At 46.2% G+C, this 16,146-nt stretch overlaps 1 protein-coding gene across 1 annotated transcript in view; it reads left to right on the top strand.

Moving 5' to 3' along the window:
- The first annotated feature begins 1,411 nt into the window (after nt 1–1,411).
- The window catches only part of STK24 (serine/threonine kinase 24), a 123,450-nt gene continuing 108,715 nt past the window's right edge, over nt 1,412–16,146 (top strand). The window contains 1 exon segment of the mRNA XM_030567737.1: nt 1,412–1,660. Coding sequence (XP_030423597.1) covers nt 1,619–1,660 — 42 coding nt within the window. The 5' untranslated portion in view covers nt 1,412–1,618.

Below are 16,146 nucleotides of genomic sequence, written 5' to 3'. Positions count from 1 at the left end.
AGGAGTGCCTGCAGAGGGTCCGCTGGTCCCGCGGCTTTGGTCAAGCCGCGGGACCAGCGGACCCTCTGCAGGCAAGCCGCCGAAGGCGGCCTGCCTGCCGCCCTCCTGGCGACCAGCAAAGTGCCCCCCGCGGTATGCCGCCCCAAGCATGCACTTGGTGTGCTGGGGCCTGGAGCCACCGCTGCGGCCGAAAATCCGGCCGCTGTGGTCGCTGCCAAAGAAAATGCACCCTCCAAATCCTAGTGCCCTAAGCGACCACCTAGGTCGCCTAACTGGTTGCACCGGCCCTGAGTAGCTGTTTCCTGTACGTCAAGCGGCAGTATTATGTAGTTTTTGGACAGAAGATACCAAATTTGATGTCATTTAAACTTACTGGAGCTGATGACAATAGATGTTTATGGGGCTAAAGGTAGGATAACCGTGTGGTAGCTAGGAATTTCATTATATAGTACTGTAGTGAGTCTTCAGCTACTCTGGGGGAGGGGGGTCAGAATGACGGAGAATTAAGCTGGAGCCTCTTTCACTTGGATGTGTGCAGGGCCGGCGCTATCATTTAGGCAGCCTAGGCAATCGCCTAGGGCGCCAGAATAATTGGTGGGCGCTGTTTTGCCAGAGGGGGCGGCAGGCGGCTCTGGTGGAGCTGCCGCAGTGGTGCCTGTGGAGGGTCCCTGGTCCCGGCTCCGGTGGAGCTGCTGTAGTCGTGCCTGTGGAGGGTCCCTGGTCCCGGCTCTGGTGGAGCTGCCGCAGTGGTGCCTGTGGAGGGTCCCTGGTCCCGGCTCTGGTGGAGCTGCTGCAGTCGTGCCTGCGGACGGTCGGTTCCTCGCACGGCTCCGGTCAACCACCCGCAGGCCCGACTGCGGCAGCTCCACCGGAGCCGTGGGACCAGCGCGGGGCGGTGAAATTGCTGTGCGCCTAGGACGCTCAAACCCCTAGCGCGGGTCCTGGATGTGTGGGTCTTTTTATGCAAACCTGGCTCCAGCACTAGGACAATGCTCTGGACGAGGCACAGGAACACTACGCCCCTCCTCCCCAGTGCCAGCTAGGCACACAGGTACCCCCAGAGGGGCTGCAACCCCTGCAAAGCACTCCGCCCCTCAGACGCTGCTCCCCCGGGCACGTCCCCAGCGCGCAACCGCTCCCGCGGCGATTCGCCCCACTCAGCTGGACGCGGGAGGGGTCTGAAAGGGCCCGATCCCAGTGAGCTCAGTCCCAGGCACATCAACTGAACAGACCGGTCACCAGCATCGGGGCGGGAAGTGCCGTGAGCCACCGGCAGACACCGCCCGCAGATACCGGGAGGGGGCGGGGCGAGCGCGCGCACAGCGCGGCAGTTGCCCTCGCCCGAAGGGGTTTGCGTTACGCTAGCAGGGCCCCCGCTCGCGCCGCGCTCGACCAGTAACGGCCGCTCCCTGCGCGCGCAGGAGCGGGAAGGAGGAGGGCGGGCTCCACGCCGCGTGTGTGACGGGACCTGAGGGGCAGGGGGAAGTAGCGCCGGGGATCCCGGCGCGCAGACTCTGCGGACTGGCGCCAGTCGTGCGGGGGGGCCCGATGAGCTGATTCCCGTCGCTGGAGCAGCCTGAGAAGAGCCGACCCCCGCGCAGCGCGCGTCGCCGCCGCCATGGCTCACTCCCCGGTGCAGCCGGGCCTGCGGGAGATGCCGGTGAGACTCTAGTCCCACCCGGGCGGCATGAACGGCCTGGGCGTGCGGGTACCCGTCCCTGCGGGGGGGGGCTGCGCATCCCGGGGTCCGGCACGGAAACGCACCCGGAGACCTCGGGGTGGGGGCGAGGCCGCTGCGGAGATCCGCCTCTGTCCCCCAAACCTCGCTCCCTCCCCTGCATGCTGCTGCTGCGGGGGTTGGTCTTTGGCTGGGCGCGGGGTGCGAGCAGCGGCCGCAGGGCGTTTGGGGGGCGAGTCCCCAGGGCGGTCGTGGCGCTGTCGGGAAACGCCGCTTCGCTCTGGCCCTGCCCCGTCAGTTCGCGGAGAGGAGCCGGGGCTCCCGCGGGGGCTGCTCGCTTGGAAACAAGCTGCGCTTGGCAGAGTAAAGCGCAAGGAGCGTGGACCGTGCGGCTGAGCCCCTTCCGTGCCTGGGGGGGGGGGGGGTTGTTCCGCAGCGCTACGTTCCACCCCCGAGCCCGCATCTTCCAGGCGCTTCTCAGTCGCCTTCAGCTACTCGCTCCTCAGCTGAGTTTGGAAACACAAACCCTCCCTGCTGTGGGGGAGCGTCGCCCTTCAGTGCTGTCGTGCCCATCTCCGTAGGATGGGCTTTGGCAGGCGGGGGCTGCTTGGAGGGATGGTGTTTGGTGTTCGGGGGTTTTGTTCTGACCTGTGAGTGGCTTAGTTAGAACTGGAATTTGCTGCTGGGGTTACATTTGTATTGTGACTTGTTTCTGAATAATTGTCAAAGGCTCCTGATCTCTGGGATAGGCATCCCTGTCTACTTTATTGTTACTAGTCCAAATAAAATAACAAACCACTTGCAGAGAAATCTTAAAATTGTCAGTATTTGTGTATTGTTATGATATTCCTGGTGTATCTTTATTATACCTTGCATGCTACTTCACCAGATGCCACTTTGAGCCCCTTTTCCTCCATTTTTGTTTTGTTTTGTAATTTGTGCAAATTACCTTTGAGGTTGAAATTTTTTATACTTGGTTTCAGTTTAAAGGTGAATTTATTTCTGGTTAGTTTTCCGTCTATCAAATACACTAATTTGTTTTTCTGGGCTAGGATAGCCTGGAGGTTTTAACTGAAAACTTCACATTCATATAAATTTAGAGGACTATGTACTTGCAAAAGCACAGAGGGAAAATGGATGGAAAGAGTTAAGTAATAGTTAAACATGGCATCTACTACACATGCACAGTGTTTTGTTTTTTTTCTTTTAGATTGTGTGCACTTCAGTCTAGTTATCCTTGTGCTCTGCAGGGCTCCTGACTTTCATGTACTCTGCCAAGTCATTCATCTCCTGCTGATACCCTTGAAATCACCCTTTATTTTTCAGAAGATTATTCTTAGGTATTCAGTATGTCTAGGGAAAAGTTATACTATGTGAAATATAATACAGACTATATACAAAGAGGCCATATGGCTTCATGGAACTTTAACTGCTTCTGATGTTGGTGCATTTTTAAAACTTCATTTATTACATTGTTGCAATAGTGAATGCTATAGTTAAAGGTCATCTGCAAGTGATTTTAAGTAAGAATTGTATGTGACTTTTTGCTTTTCTATGCTATGTAGACTTGTATGAAGAAGACCTGCTTTTCTGTGTCATTGAAGTGCAACTTACAAATGTAGAAATGTTTTTGTTACATACCTGCACTCAAAACCAAAACAATGTAAAACTTTAGCGCCTACAAGTCCACTCAGTCCTATTTCTTGCTTAGTCAGTTGTTCAGACAGATATGTTTGTTTACATTTGCAGGAGATAATGCTGCTTGCTTCTTATTTACAATATCACCAGAAAGTGAGAAAAGACGTTTGCATGGGACTTTTGTAGCCGGCTTTGCAAGGTATTTGTGTGCCAGATATGCTGAACATTTGTATGCCCTTTCATGCTTCGGCCACCTTTCCAGAGGACATGCTTCCGTGCTGATGACGCTCATTAAACAAATAATGTGTTAATTAAATTTGTGACTGAACTACTTGGGGAAGAATTGTGTGTTTCCAGCTCTATTCTGCCCACATTCTGCCATATATTTCATATTATAGTAGTCTTGGATGATGATTCAGCACTTGTTCATTTTAAGAACACTTTTGCTGCAGATTGGACAAAATGCAAAGAAGGTACCAATGTGAGATTTCTAAAGATAGCTTACAGTACTCGACCCAAGGTTTAAGAATCTGAACTGTCTTCCAAAGCCTGAGGGGGATGATGTGGATCATGCTTTCAGAAGTCTTAAAAGAGCAACACTCTGATGCGGAAACTACAGAACCCGAACCACCAAAAAAGAAAATCAACCTTCTGCTGATAGCATCTGACTCAGATGATGAAAATGAACTTGCGTATGTGCTCGCTGCTCTGGATTGTTATCGAGCAGAGTCAGTCATCAGCATGGGCTCATGTCTCCTGGAATGGTGGCTGATGCATGAAGGGACATATGAATCTTTAAAGCATCTGGTATGTAAATATCATGTGACACCGCCTACAACAGCGCCACGAAAACACCTGTTCTTACTTTCAGATGACATTGTGAACAAGAAGCAGGCAGCATTATCTCCTGCAAATGTAAACAAACATATTTGTCTGAATGATTGACTAAACAAGAAATAGGACTGAGTGGACTTCTAGGCTCTAAAGTTTTACATTGTTTTGGTTTTGAGTACGGTTTTTTTCATACATAATTCTAATTTGTAAGTTCAGCTTTCGTGATAAAGAGATTGCACTGCAGTACTTGTATTAGATGAATTGAAAAATATTCTTTTTTTTACAGTGCAAATACTTGTAATCAAAAATAAAGTGAGCACTGTGCAATTTGTATTCTGTGTTAAAATTGAAAATATATTTGAAAATGTAGAAAACGTCCAAATATATTTAAATAAATGGTATTCTGTTATTGTTTAATAGTGCGATCAGTCACCATTAATTTTTGTAATTGCTTGACAGCCCTATCTATAATGCTAGCGAAGGTACATGTACTCTGTCATGTGATGGTGTTTATGTAGATGTAGGTGTTCCTTGGCTTCTCTTACATTAGTGTTTTTGTCAGTGAAACCTGTTTTACTGCCTGCATTTCTGAGACCTTTCCCTAAAAGACCTTGCAATTGTCACTATAAAAATCTAAGTGTTTTAATATAATTTGATTAATTAAGGCTACTTTGTGGCTATCAACTGGCAGAGTATTTAAAAAAAATTCTCTAAAATTAAAATTATGATTAGTGAGTGTTAACGGATTACATTTTTAAACCTAATGTTGCATTTAATGAAGTAATATAATATCAGCTTCTTGTGAATAAAGTAATGTATTTTCTTTTTCCATGCATTTCACTAGAGCAGAGCAGGAATCAGTTCAGAGCCCTAACATGTAACTCATTCAAATTAAGGTTCATCCCCAAACTTAATCAGTAGTGTGCTTTTTTTTGGCCCTCCCCCTTCTTTACACATGACCTTTATCTTTCTACTTTAGGAAAGCTTCTCACTCACTTAAAGCATGTGAAGTTTGGCAAGGCTGCTCATTGGAAAGTCTCTAATGGCCTATAAATTAAATTTCCTCAGTGTTTTATCCCTGGAACTGTAGTCTAGATAGTCGGTTCACAACCAGGGATGCGTGTACCCTTGGGGGTACTTAGAAGTCTTCCAGTGGGTACATTGACTCATCTAGATATTTGCCTAGTTTTACAACAGGCTACATTAAAAGAACTAACGAAGTCAGTACAAACTAAAATTTCATACATACAATGACTTGCTTATGCTGCTCTATATACTATTCACTGAAATGTAAGTACAATATTTATATTCCAGTTGATTTATTTTATATGGTAAAAGTGAGAAAATAAACAATTTTTCAGTAATATTATGCTGTGAACTTTTTGTATTTTTATGTCTGTTTTTTGTAAGCAAGTAGTTTTTAAGTGAGGTGAAACGTAGAGGTACGCAAGACAAATCAGACTCCTGAAAGGGGTATAATAGTCTGGAAAGGTTGAGAGCCGCTAGTCTAGATCTAACTCAAGCCTTCAGATGAGTGGAGACTACCAATTTCAGTTGAATTTCTACTATAAAATACTATTAATTAGGGCTGTTGATTAATCGCAGTTAACTCACGTGATTAACTCAAAAAATCATGATCAATTTTTTTAATTGCATTGTTAAACAATAAAATGCCATTGACTGAATGTACTTGTAGGCGCTGAAGTTTTTTGCATTGTTTTGTTTTTGAGTGCAGTTATGTGACAAAAAAATCTACATTTGTAAGTTGCACTTTCACGATAGAGATTGCACTACAGTACTTGTATGAGGTGAATTGAAAAATATTGTTTTTATCATTTTTACAGTGCAAATATTTGAAGTAAAAAATAATATAAAGTGAGCAGTGTACACTTATCCCTTCCAGCTCTATGAGATAGGTATATTTCCATAAATTATTGGAGGGGAGGGATAGCTCAGTGGTTTGAGCATTGTCCTGCTAAACCCAGGGTTGAGAGTTCAGTCCTTGAGGGGACCATTTGGCGATTGGTCCTGCCTTGAGCAGGGAGTTGTACTTGATGATCTCCTGAGGTCCCTTCCAACCCTAATAATCTATGATTCTGTGTTGTAGTTGAAATCAGTATATTTGAAAATGTAGTAGAACATCAGAATATTTAAATAAATGTATTCTATTATTAACAGTGCCATTAATCGTGATTAATATTACTGTTAGGGAGTCTAAACAAGGATTAATGCAGGTGGAATTTTTTGGTCTTCCTTCCCCTATCCCTTCCCACATGCTCCTCAAAAGGTATAAGATTAAATCATGTTTTTGTTAGTATTCAGTTTCTTTCGCTTTTCAGAATTTACAAATTGTTTCAGGAAGGTGGGCTTTCTCTTCCTGATTGATTATTTATGTGCAAGATATCTGTACATAGCATTACAGGAGCAGACCATATCAGACTGCATTTAAAAGTAAACTTATAGCTGTGGTTTGACAATTTGGAGAATATGTCAATGTTTAGCTTTTGAATTCTTTTTGATATTGGGGATTGTCTGTGTGTATTGTGTCAGACTTGAGAGTTCCATGTTGAATATGGGCTTATTTCCTGCTCGGTCTAAAATTCCAGGGGATGGTGACATAGGGCTAACAACGAAAGGTAATTAAACCTTGTTGGTGCTCTATTCATAGGCAGTAGTCAACTCCTTGTCCAAAATACTTCCACAAGAGAATCAGTCTGCCCAGGAAAACTGGTAACTAAGCAGCTGATCACCTGATGAGAGACTTTGATCACCTGACAAAGGGACTGGAAGTTTTAAAAGGGAGGTTATCTAACTAGCTGTGCTAAAGAGGATGATAAGAGACCAGAGGAGAAGCCATGCATAGGAGGGTAGGGGGGAGGAAATGCCCTGGTCATCCTTATAAGCCACTGACTCAAATCCCAAAGAACACTCCAGAGATGGTGTATAGGTATTATATTATTTTATCTAGAATTGTGTATATCTTTTGTTATTTAAAGTGTAATTATGTATAAAACAAACACAAAAAAATCCCCAACCATCAAACAAAACTTTGCTAAGCCTGTGTGTTATGTACTTCAATTATCACATGTCCTTGAAGAGGTAAATGATAAACCAGAGTGCCTTCAAGGTTGGAGCTCTGGAAAAGAGTATGCTTAAGCTAATGGAGAGCCTCTGCTAGCTAGCACTAATGATAGAGACTAGGTAGTTGGACCACAGGGACTCAGCTATCAGATGGAGGATCTGTAGCCTGCGGTTGTGTTTGGAGACCCAAAATCAGAGGCAGGCTGAGCTTCCTATGAGATAAAGATGCCCAAAAGATTGATTTCTGCTGGGATCTTCATCCAGTCTACTCATAAATACTCTTGGTATCTGAATAGTGAATTTCCAAGATGTTGTGACCAAGAACCAATGTAATCTTTGGGGCTAGGTGCTACCTGTAATCAGTTTCCTTTTTGAAGAGTAGAAAAACAAATAAAAAAAAGCTAGTGACTCAGTTGTATGTAGTGTCTGTGGACGTCTTACAAGTGAATTACAACAGTCTGGCTTGTAGCGTGGCTGCTCCTATTTTTCTGAGGTGGTAGTCTGGAGTCAGATCTTCTGGTCTTATGTGTAAGGTTAAGGCCTATGCGAAAGACCTTCTGTGTGAAGTGGAAGGGTCTTCGCGGCCTCAGAAATGGATGAAATACTGAGAAAATGGACAAGTCCGCCAGGTAAGATGACACCAGTAAAATAAGTATATTTTAAACATTGGTTTATTTCGGAGTTAGACAAATTTTGAAGTTTGAATTCAGATAACAATATTTATGATGGGGAATGTAGCCCTAAAATCAAATTCAACTGCATTTGTGATTAGTGAATATTGTTTATACGTGAAAAGAGGAAAATCAGACAGAGAAAACATTTGTCTCAGACGGTGGTAATGTAGTTGAAAGTTTAATCTTTTTTACTTAAAGCGGAAATTCACAGAGTGGTGGAGAGGCTAGGAAAGGAAGCAATGAAGATATATATAGATATAGATATAGATATAGATATATAGATATGGAAATCTCTGGAGGAATTAATGTAAAGGATTAGAAACATTTCAGAATTAATTATTTTGTTTTTATTTTCTCTTAGCGGCATAGAATCAGAATGGAGTAGGTTCCCAGAGAGGACTGAATACATGAAATGAAATTCAGAAAGCACAAAGGGGGAGAATAATGTAGTGTCATGGTTCTTTTTGTAGTATAGTTTCTCATGGATCCTTACGTTTATCTAGTCAATAGTTTTAAAAGAATAAGTGAATTTAGTAGTTTATATATTAGGAATGTAGAAGCATAGTCTTACCGGTTAACTGCCTTAACCGCAGGGCCGGTGCAACCACTAGGCAAACTAGGTGTCCACCTAGGGCGCCAAGATTTGAGAGCGCCAAAAAGCAATGCCCAAAATGTCTGGGATGCTCACTCGACGCCTGCTAAATATGTAACCCTCTTCCCGCCGCTGTGCGAGGGGACCTACGGCTTTGATCAGCTCTGGCCCACTGGGAAGTGATGTCATTCCTCCTCCGGCCACCAGGGGCACTGCGCTGCTCCGGCTCTGCCCCAGGGCCCCCACCTCTGCTCAGCCCCGCCCCCCATCCTCTGCAGCAGGGCTAGGCCTGCACTCACTGGCAGGGGGAAGTGCAGAGACCCAGCCACAGCCGCGCCGCTGGTGAGTGCTGGGGGGGATGGTTCCCCCTGCCTTCCAAGCCAGCCCCGCCCCCCTGAGGAGGCCTTAGCCCACCCTTCTGCTCCTTCCACAGAGGCCTGGGACACACACCCCCCCCGCCTGGGGGCTGCGTAGGACTCCAGAATATTTAGGGAAGGTCCTGGTACCTGTCACCCTGCCCGCAGCCAGCCCCTGCTGTACACCCTGCCCTGCCTGCAGCCAGCCCTACACCCCCTGCCCTACCCACACCCCCTGCCCTGCCCACAGCCAGCCCCACACCACCTGTCTCCAGCCATTCCCTGCCATTCCCCCCTGCCTGAAGCCAGCCCCACACCCCCTGTCACTAGCTGAAGCCAACCCCACACTCCCTGTCTTCAGCCAACCCCACACCCCATCTCCAACCAGCTCCGCATCCCTTACTTGTCCGAAGCCAGCCATTCCCACACTCTCGTCTCTAGCCAACCCCTACTGCACCCCCCTGTTCGAAGCCAGCTAGCCCCACACCCCCTGTCTCCAGCCAATCCCTGCCGCACCCCTGTGCCCAAAGCCAGCCAGTCAGATTATTCATTTATTTTCATTAAATATGTAGACTAAATAATGAAATTAATAAATTTTCAAGCTGAATGTGTATTAATTCTAATGAACAATGCCACATTATGCAGTATTCATTTTTTAAAGTTTATAGTAAGCGATGCTCCGGGGGTAGCGGTGGGGGAGGGGCGCAAGGTGGAAGTTTCGCCTAGGGTGCAAAATATCCTCGCAGCGGCCCTGCTTAACCGTTAACTCCCACGCCAGCCGGAGTGGGCCCAGCCGCGCTGGCCAGATGGACCCTAGCCTCTTGAACAGTTAACCATTTAAATGACATATTGTTTAAATGCTTAACTTTTTAAATGGTATTTACATCTCTATTGTATATAAAATCAACAAAATACTATTAAGAATGAGATATTGTGGAATGTGATTGCTTTTGTTGTAAGATACATATTTTGTTTATCAAAGGTATTCCACTCAACTGCAGAATAAATTAGTCTCTTCTTCTTAGTGAACAAAAATAGATATGAGAGAGATTATAATAAAAAATGATCCAGATCTCTGCTGGTATAAAAGTTTGGTGTTTTTGCAGCCCAGATGTTTAACATGAGCTTGTTGTATGTGATTATATTAAAAATGAGGCTGTTATAGCAGGAAAACCATGTGGATGGTAGGAGGCAAATGTCTGGGTTTCTTTGTTAAAAGTGACAGGTAGGACTCAGGATGTGAAGGTACTGAATGTGTAGTTTCATCCCTTCACATTTTGAGAGGGAAGTATTTCCTGACAAGTAGAGCAAGTTTTTTTCCTTCCACAGTAATGTGACAGTGAGGGTGCAACACCTCTGAAACAGTGGCTTTTCATACTATTTGTCGCAACCCTAAACCTATGCTCAAACATGGCGTCTGTATGGCCAATTGTCGGTCAAAAGGTCAGTATGGGGCCGTGTGCCTCGTGCTACTGCAGGGCCGGGTGCTACAAGTGTGCTGTGTGCTACCCTATGGTGTGATGTGCAACATTATAGTGCCGTCTGCCTATTCTCGAACCTTCTGTCTGGTCAGTTGTGGGTCAAGTTAGTGCCATGTGCAAAAGAGTAGGGTGTCGTGTGCAAAAAAGTATTGTGCCGGGTGCAGATCCTGTTTACGTAGAGGGCACCAGCTCGGAACCTGGAAGGCGAAGGAGCCAATCAGACGCTGACACGAGTAGGAGTCATCGAATAAAACTATGTCTCGCGCCAAAAACGGCAGGAGTATCCTCGTGTTAGCTGAAAGGCCTGATCACCCTTTCAGCCAGGGTCTCCTCCGGATTTTGCCGGTTTGTGTCGTGTCATTTTGTTTTGTTTTTTGGATTATTTCCCATCAATTCGTCATGCTCTCGGTGTCTGTACTGCTGGTCAGCTGCGCTTGGAATGTGGTATGTGCATTTTAATTTCTGTAAATACTCTGTTTGCTTAGCCTCTTTCCTTTTTTCCCTTCCCTTACGTGGTGCAAAGTTGTGTATACAGTATATGAGAGTCAAATTGTTGTATGTATTGCTATTGTGGTTGGTTGGTGTATTTTACAACATTCGGTTAATGTGTGTACAGTTTACTCAGTTTTGTTTATCTGCTTTGAATTTTAGTGAACAGTTGATCATAGATCGTTTGGTTTTTTGTTGTTAGATGTAAATAGACTGTGTTAAGTTGTGTATGGTTTTATTCTGATAGTATTTCTAGTTGATAAATTACCCTTCCCTGGCCCAAGTTGTAACTTTTCCCCGTTAATAAACAGCTACTCACTCATTCATGCCCGTCACCCCAATCGGGGTATGGGCCGCCAACAACAGATCTCCAGAGTCCTCTATCCTCGACCATACGTTTTAACTGGTTCCAGGTATAGCCCATTTTTTTGCTATCAGCCTGAAGGTCACGTCGCCAGGTGTTTCTTGGACGGCCTCTTTTCCGCTTGCCTTGGGGGTTCCACCGCAATGCCTATCTGGTGATGTTAGTTGGCTGCTTGCGTAGTGTATGTCTATCCAACCCCATCTTCTCCTTCTGATTTCTTCCTCTGCTGGGAGTTGACAGGTCCTCTCCAAGAGGTGGATGTTACTGATGGTGTCTGGCCAGCAGATCTGAAGAATCCTTTTGAGGCAACTATTTATGAAGGTCTGGATCTTCCTGGTGGTTGTTTTGGTTGTCCTCCAGGTTTCAGCTCCATACAATAGGACTGATTTCACATTGGAGTTGAACAGTCGAATTTTTATTGCCAAATACAGCTCTCTAGAGCTGCAGATGTTCGTGAGCTGTAATAAGGCTGTTCTTGCCTTACCAATCCTTACTTTGATGTCTGCGTCTGTGCCACCCTCCTGATCGATGATGCTACCTAGGTAGGTGAAGGACTGCACTTCTTCCAGGGGGCTTCCATTCAGTGTGACTGCGTCATTGCTAGTGGAGTTAATCCTAAGGATCTTGGTCTTGTCCTTGTGAATGTTGAGGCCAACCTGTGATGATGTGGCTGCCACTACATTGATCTTCTCTTGCATCTGCTGTTTACTATGCGAAAGGAGTGCAAGGTCGTCAGCAAAGTTCAGGTCATCAAGCTGGGTCCACAGTGTCCACTGGATTCCGTTCCTATGCTTGTAGGTGGACGTCTTCATAATCCAATCGATGACGAGAAGAAGGAGAAGTGGTGACAACAAGCATCCTTGCCTGACTCCAGTTTGCACCTGGAAGCTGTTAGTAAGCTGCCCTCCATGGATCACTCTACAGTGTATACCGTCATATGAGTTCTTGATCAGGTTGACCACATTTGCTGGGATGCCGTAGTGCCAGACAAGCTTCCAAAGGGTCTCTCGATCCATGCTGTTGAACGCTTTCTCATAGTCAACAAAATTGATGTAGAACGAGGAGTTCCACTCTATAGACTGCTCGACTATGATGCGAAGCGTTGCTATCTGGTTCGTGCATGATCTGTTCTGTCGGAAACCTGCCTGTTCATCTCGTAGCTGTGGATCGACGGCATCCTTCATTCTGTCTAAGAGGAATCGGTTGAAGACCTTCCCTGGCACTGACAGGAGTGTGATTCCTCTATAATTAGCACAGTTGCTAAGGTCTCCTTTCTTGGGGATTTTGATGAGATATCCCTCTTTCCAGTCTACCGGAATCACTTCTTCTTCCTATATCTTCTCAGAGAGAGGGTACAGCATTTCCACGGAAGCATCCAGGTCTGCTTTCAGGGCCTCTGCTGGGATGTCATCAGGTCCAGCCGCCTTCCTATTCTTCATCATGGTGATGGCTTTTCTGATCTCGTCTCTGGTTGGTTTATCACAATTAATTGGGAGGTCCTCGTTAGCTGAATTGATATCTGGTGGATTTGGTGGTGCTGGTCTATTCAGGAGTTCTTCAAAGTGCTCCGCCCATCTGTTCATCTGTTGTTCTATTCCTGTTATAGACTTTCCCTGCTTATCTTTAATGGGACGTTCTGGCTTGCTGAACTTTCCAGACAGTCGCTTGGTAGTATCATACAGCTGTTTCATATTACCGCTGTATGCTGCCTGCTCCACTTCTGCTGCCAGTTCATCCACATACTCTCTCTTGTCCTTCCTGATATTCTTCTTCACTGCTCTGTGGGCTTCATCATACTGTTTTTGAGCTTTGGTCTTTGCTGCTCTAGTCCTGCTGTTGTTGACTGCTACCGACTTCTTTCTGTCTTCTATCTTGATCAGGGTCTCTGCTGTGATCCACTCTTTCTGCTGGTGTTTCTTAATTCCAAGCACTTCCTGGCATATTGACCTAAGTGTGTTTCTCACTTTCTGCCATCTGTTTAGTACGCTGTCTTCCTCTTCCTCAAACCGATCCTGTAATACTGAAAACTTATTCTTCAGCCTCAATCCAAAATCTTCCTTGGTCTTATGGTCCTTCAGAAGGATGACGTTGTACTTCACTCTTCTGTCTGACGTGTCTGTTCAGTTCTTTTTCAACTTCAGCTTCAATCTGGCCACCACTAAGTGATGGTCGGACGCCGCGTCTGCTCCTCTTCTAACTCTAATGTCCTGGAAAGATCTTCTAAACTTCTTGCTAATGCAGACATGATCGATCTGATTTTCTGTCGTGCCTGCTAGTGATACCTTGGTACTCTCATGGATCCGCTTGTGAGGAAAGATGGTGCCTCCTATGACCAGGTTGTTAAATGCACACAAATCTCTCTCCATTCTCACTCATCTCTCCCAGAGCGTGGATCCCCATGACTTGTTCGTATCCTGTGTTGTCAGGTCCAATTTTGGCATTAAAGTCTCCCATAAGGATGATGATGTCTTTGTCTGGGAGAATCTCTAATATTTTCTGGAGTCTGTTGTAAAAATAATCTTTGTCCTCTTCGATGTCATTAATTGGAACATAGCACTGAACAACATTCATCTTAATCCTCTTCATTTTAGTTCTGAAGGATGCTGTGATGATCCTGGGACCATGTGCCTTCCAACCAATCAGTGCTCTCTGTGCCTGCTTGAACAACATGAGGCCTACTCCCTGTGTGTGGGGTGCGTCGCTCTCTTCATGTCCTGAATACAGCAACAACTCTCCTGTCAACAGTCGTCTCTTCCCCGCTTGCGTCCATCTTGTCTCGCTAATGCCTAATAGGGTCAGGTTGTTGCTCCTTATCTCTGCTGAACCTTCGCCATCTTTCCTGACTCGTACATGGTCCTCGCGTTCCATGTGCCTATGGTAATCCTCCTGCTTGCAAGAAGGGTAATTGGCTTAGTGGCTTCCTCACGGCTTTTACCACCCTGAGTCATGCATCTTCGAATTGAAGACCCTTCTTTTCCCAGGGTAAAAGTCTCTGTTGTCTCTATTGTTGGCGTTTCTGTAGCAGGTTGATTTTTTTACGGGGTGGAGTTGCTAGCCCCACGCCCAACCCTCCTCCTTTATCCTGACTTGAGACAGGCAGATGGCCCCAAAGGACCTCTCTGGTGGAGTTAATAAACAGCCACATGCTTTGAAATTTCAATCTGTCACGTTTTGATTTTCCTCTCAATCAAATACTTACTCGAACCTGCACTGGTCTTGGACATGGCGTCACGAATAGGATTGAGTGAGGAAAATTGTTCCCTGCCACTTGTGCACTTTTAACTGTCTGTGGCGAACCAAGGTCACTGACAAACCCCCCGAGGATGAGTTTAATCATTTTCAATATCATGTTTTACTCGATCGGGGGCACTCTAAGGCAATTAATTGGAATTGCATTATTGGAACCGGCTACTCAAGCCAGACCTATACTGCTAGCCTATCCATCAGTGCCGCGGGTTGTCTTTTAACGTGCCACATGGGCCTTCAGCTAACCCCCACGGAGGCCAGTTATCGGCCGACTTGTATCAAGTCGGGGGAAGCTGGTGCTGGGACTGATCCGGCTCGTTTGTGGAAAGATGCTCGAAAAACTTTAAAAGCGGCCGGGGGCACCTGTCCGCCTACTATTAACCCCCCGAGACTCCCAAGCGGGGGCCCCGCGCATGAACTAGTAATTCAGCTCATTCAGGAGTTAGAGGATGGGAAGGTATCTAAAAAGCATCGTCCCGACCAGTATAAAGCAGAAGCTGTTGCCAGCGCCTATCACAAAATCCTAGGCCTGGCCCTAGATAAATTGACTATTGCCATGGGGGCTCTAACTTCCACCGCTCGAGAGATGAACGATACCCCCAAGGCTTCCGGTGCGACCCAGTCATCGTCTGAAACCCCACTTCCTCCCTCCCTGCCAGGTCTTAAAATCCCCGAATACTCTCCTCCACCATACCTGTCAGCTCCCGGTTTATACCCGGCTCTACCACCCCCAACCCCCGACATAAACCCAGAGAAGTCAGCTCCCAGTTTGTACCCAGCTTTACCACTGCCAACCCCCGAAGTGATAGCTCCCAGTTCCGTTGAGGCCATGCCAGTGCCGCTAACATGCACTAAAGTGGACCCAACCGGAACACAAAATGTCACCTATGAATGGCATACCCACAGCAAAGCGAAGATGAAGCAGTTTATTAATGACACCGGCCGGGAACCAGGCGAGCCGGTGTTCGCTTGGTTAGGGCGGCTTATCTTGGAATTCGGCCAGGAGCTAGTCGATCAGGAGGAGGCTACCCTACTCTCTCAAAGTGCCTCCTGCTCTAGAGGGACTGCCCGTGGAGTACTTCTTGCCACCCAAAGCATTCCAGCTCCCCCTCGGAAGGCATGTGCCTAAGTGCCTGTGTGGGTCTAGCCTACTGGCATATTGTGCGGTGCAATCCAGACTAGCATGGGGTTGTGTCACTGCCTGCCCTGCAATCATGGGTGCTGTAGCTCTCAACCAGGGCTGCTCACAAACAGCCTAAGAGCATGCAGGTCACACCCTGAGTGTCTCTGTTTAGCAGCAGCCCTGGTTCAGCAACTCTGACTCCTGGATCCTGTCAGCAGTACTTCAATCACTCTCTGGCCTCCACCAGTCTTGGTTATTATTTGCAGGATGACTCCAACACACTCAGAGTCCTGAATTTTCCCCAGAACGTGTTCTGCACTGTCTAGCCCTTTCCTGGACAGTTCAGACATTAAAGATCCTTTGCCCCTGTGAAGGGTCAATATTCAACAGTTTGTTACTTTAACTAGAGTTATCAAAAATTCAATTTAAATGCTACACTGGATTAGTTAAGATTAAAAATAAAACAAGTTTGTTTAACTGCAAAGAGAGATTTTAATTGAACACAAATTAGGAATGTAAAATAATAAACAGTTAACCAGTAAGTATTAATCTTATCATTAAACCTCCCTCGTTCACCCACCTCCTTTAGG

The sequence above is a fragment of the Gopherus evgoodei genome, chromosome 1 (genome assembly GCF_007399415.2).
Source record: "Gopherus evgoodei ecotype Sinaloan lineage chromosome 1, rGopEvg1_v1.p, whole genome shotgun sequence".
NCBI classification, from domain to species: domain Eukaryota; kingdom Metazoa; phylum Chordata; order Testudines; family Testudinidae; genus Gopherus; species Gopherus evgoodei.
Note: the sequence above shows the minus strand (reverse complement) of the source record. Positions and strands in the feature narration are given on the sequence as shown.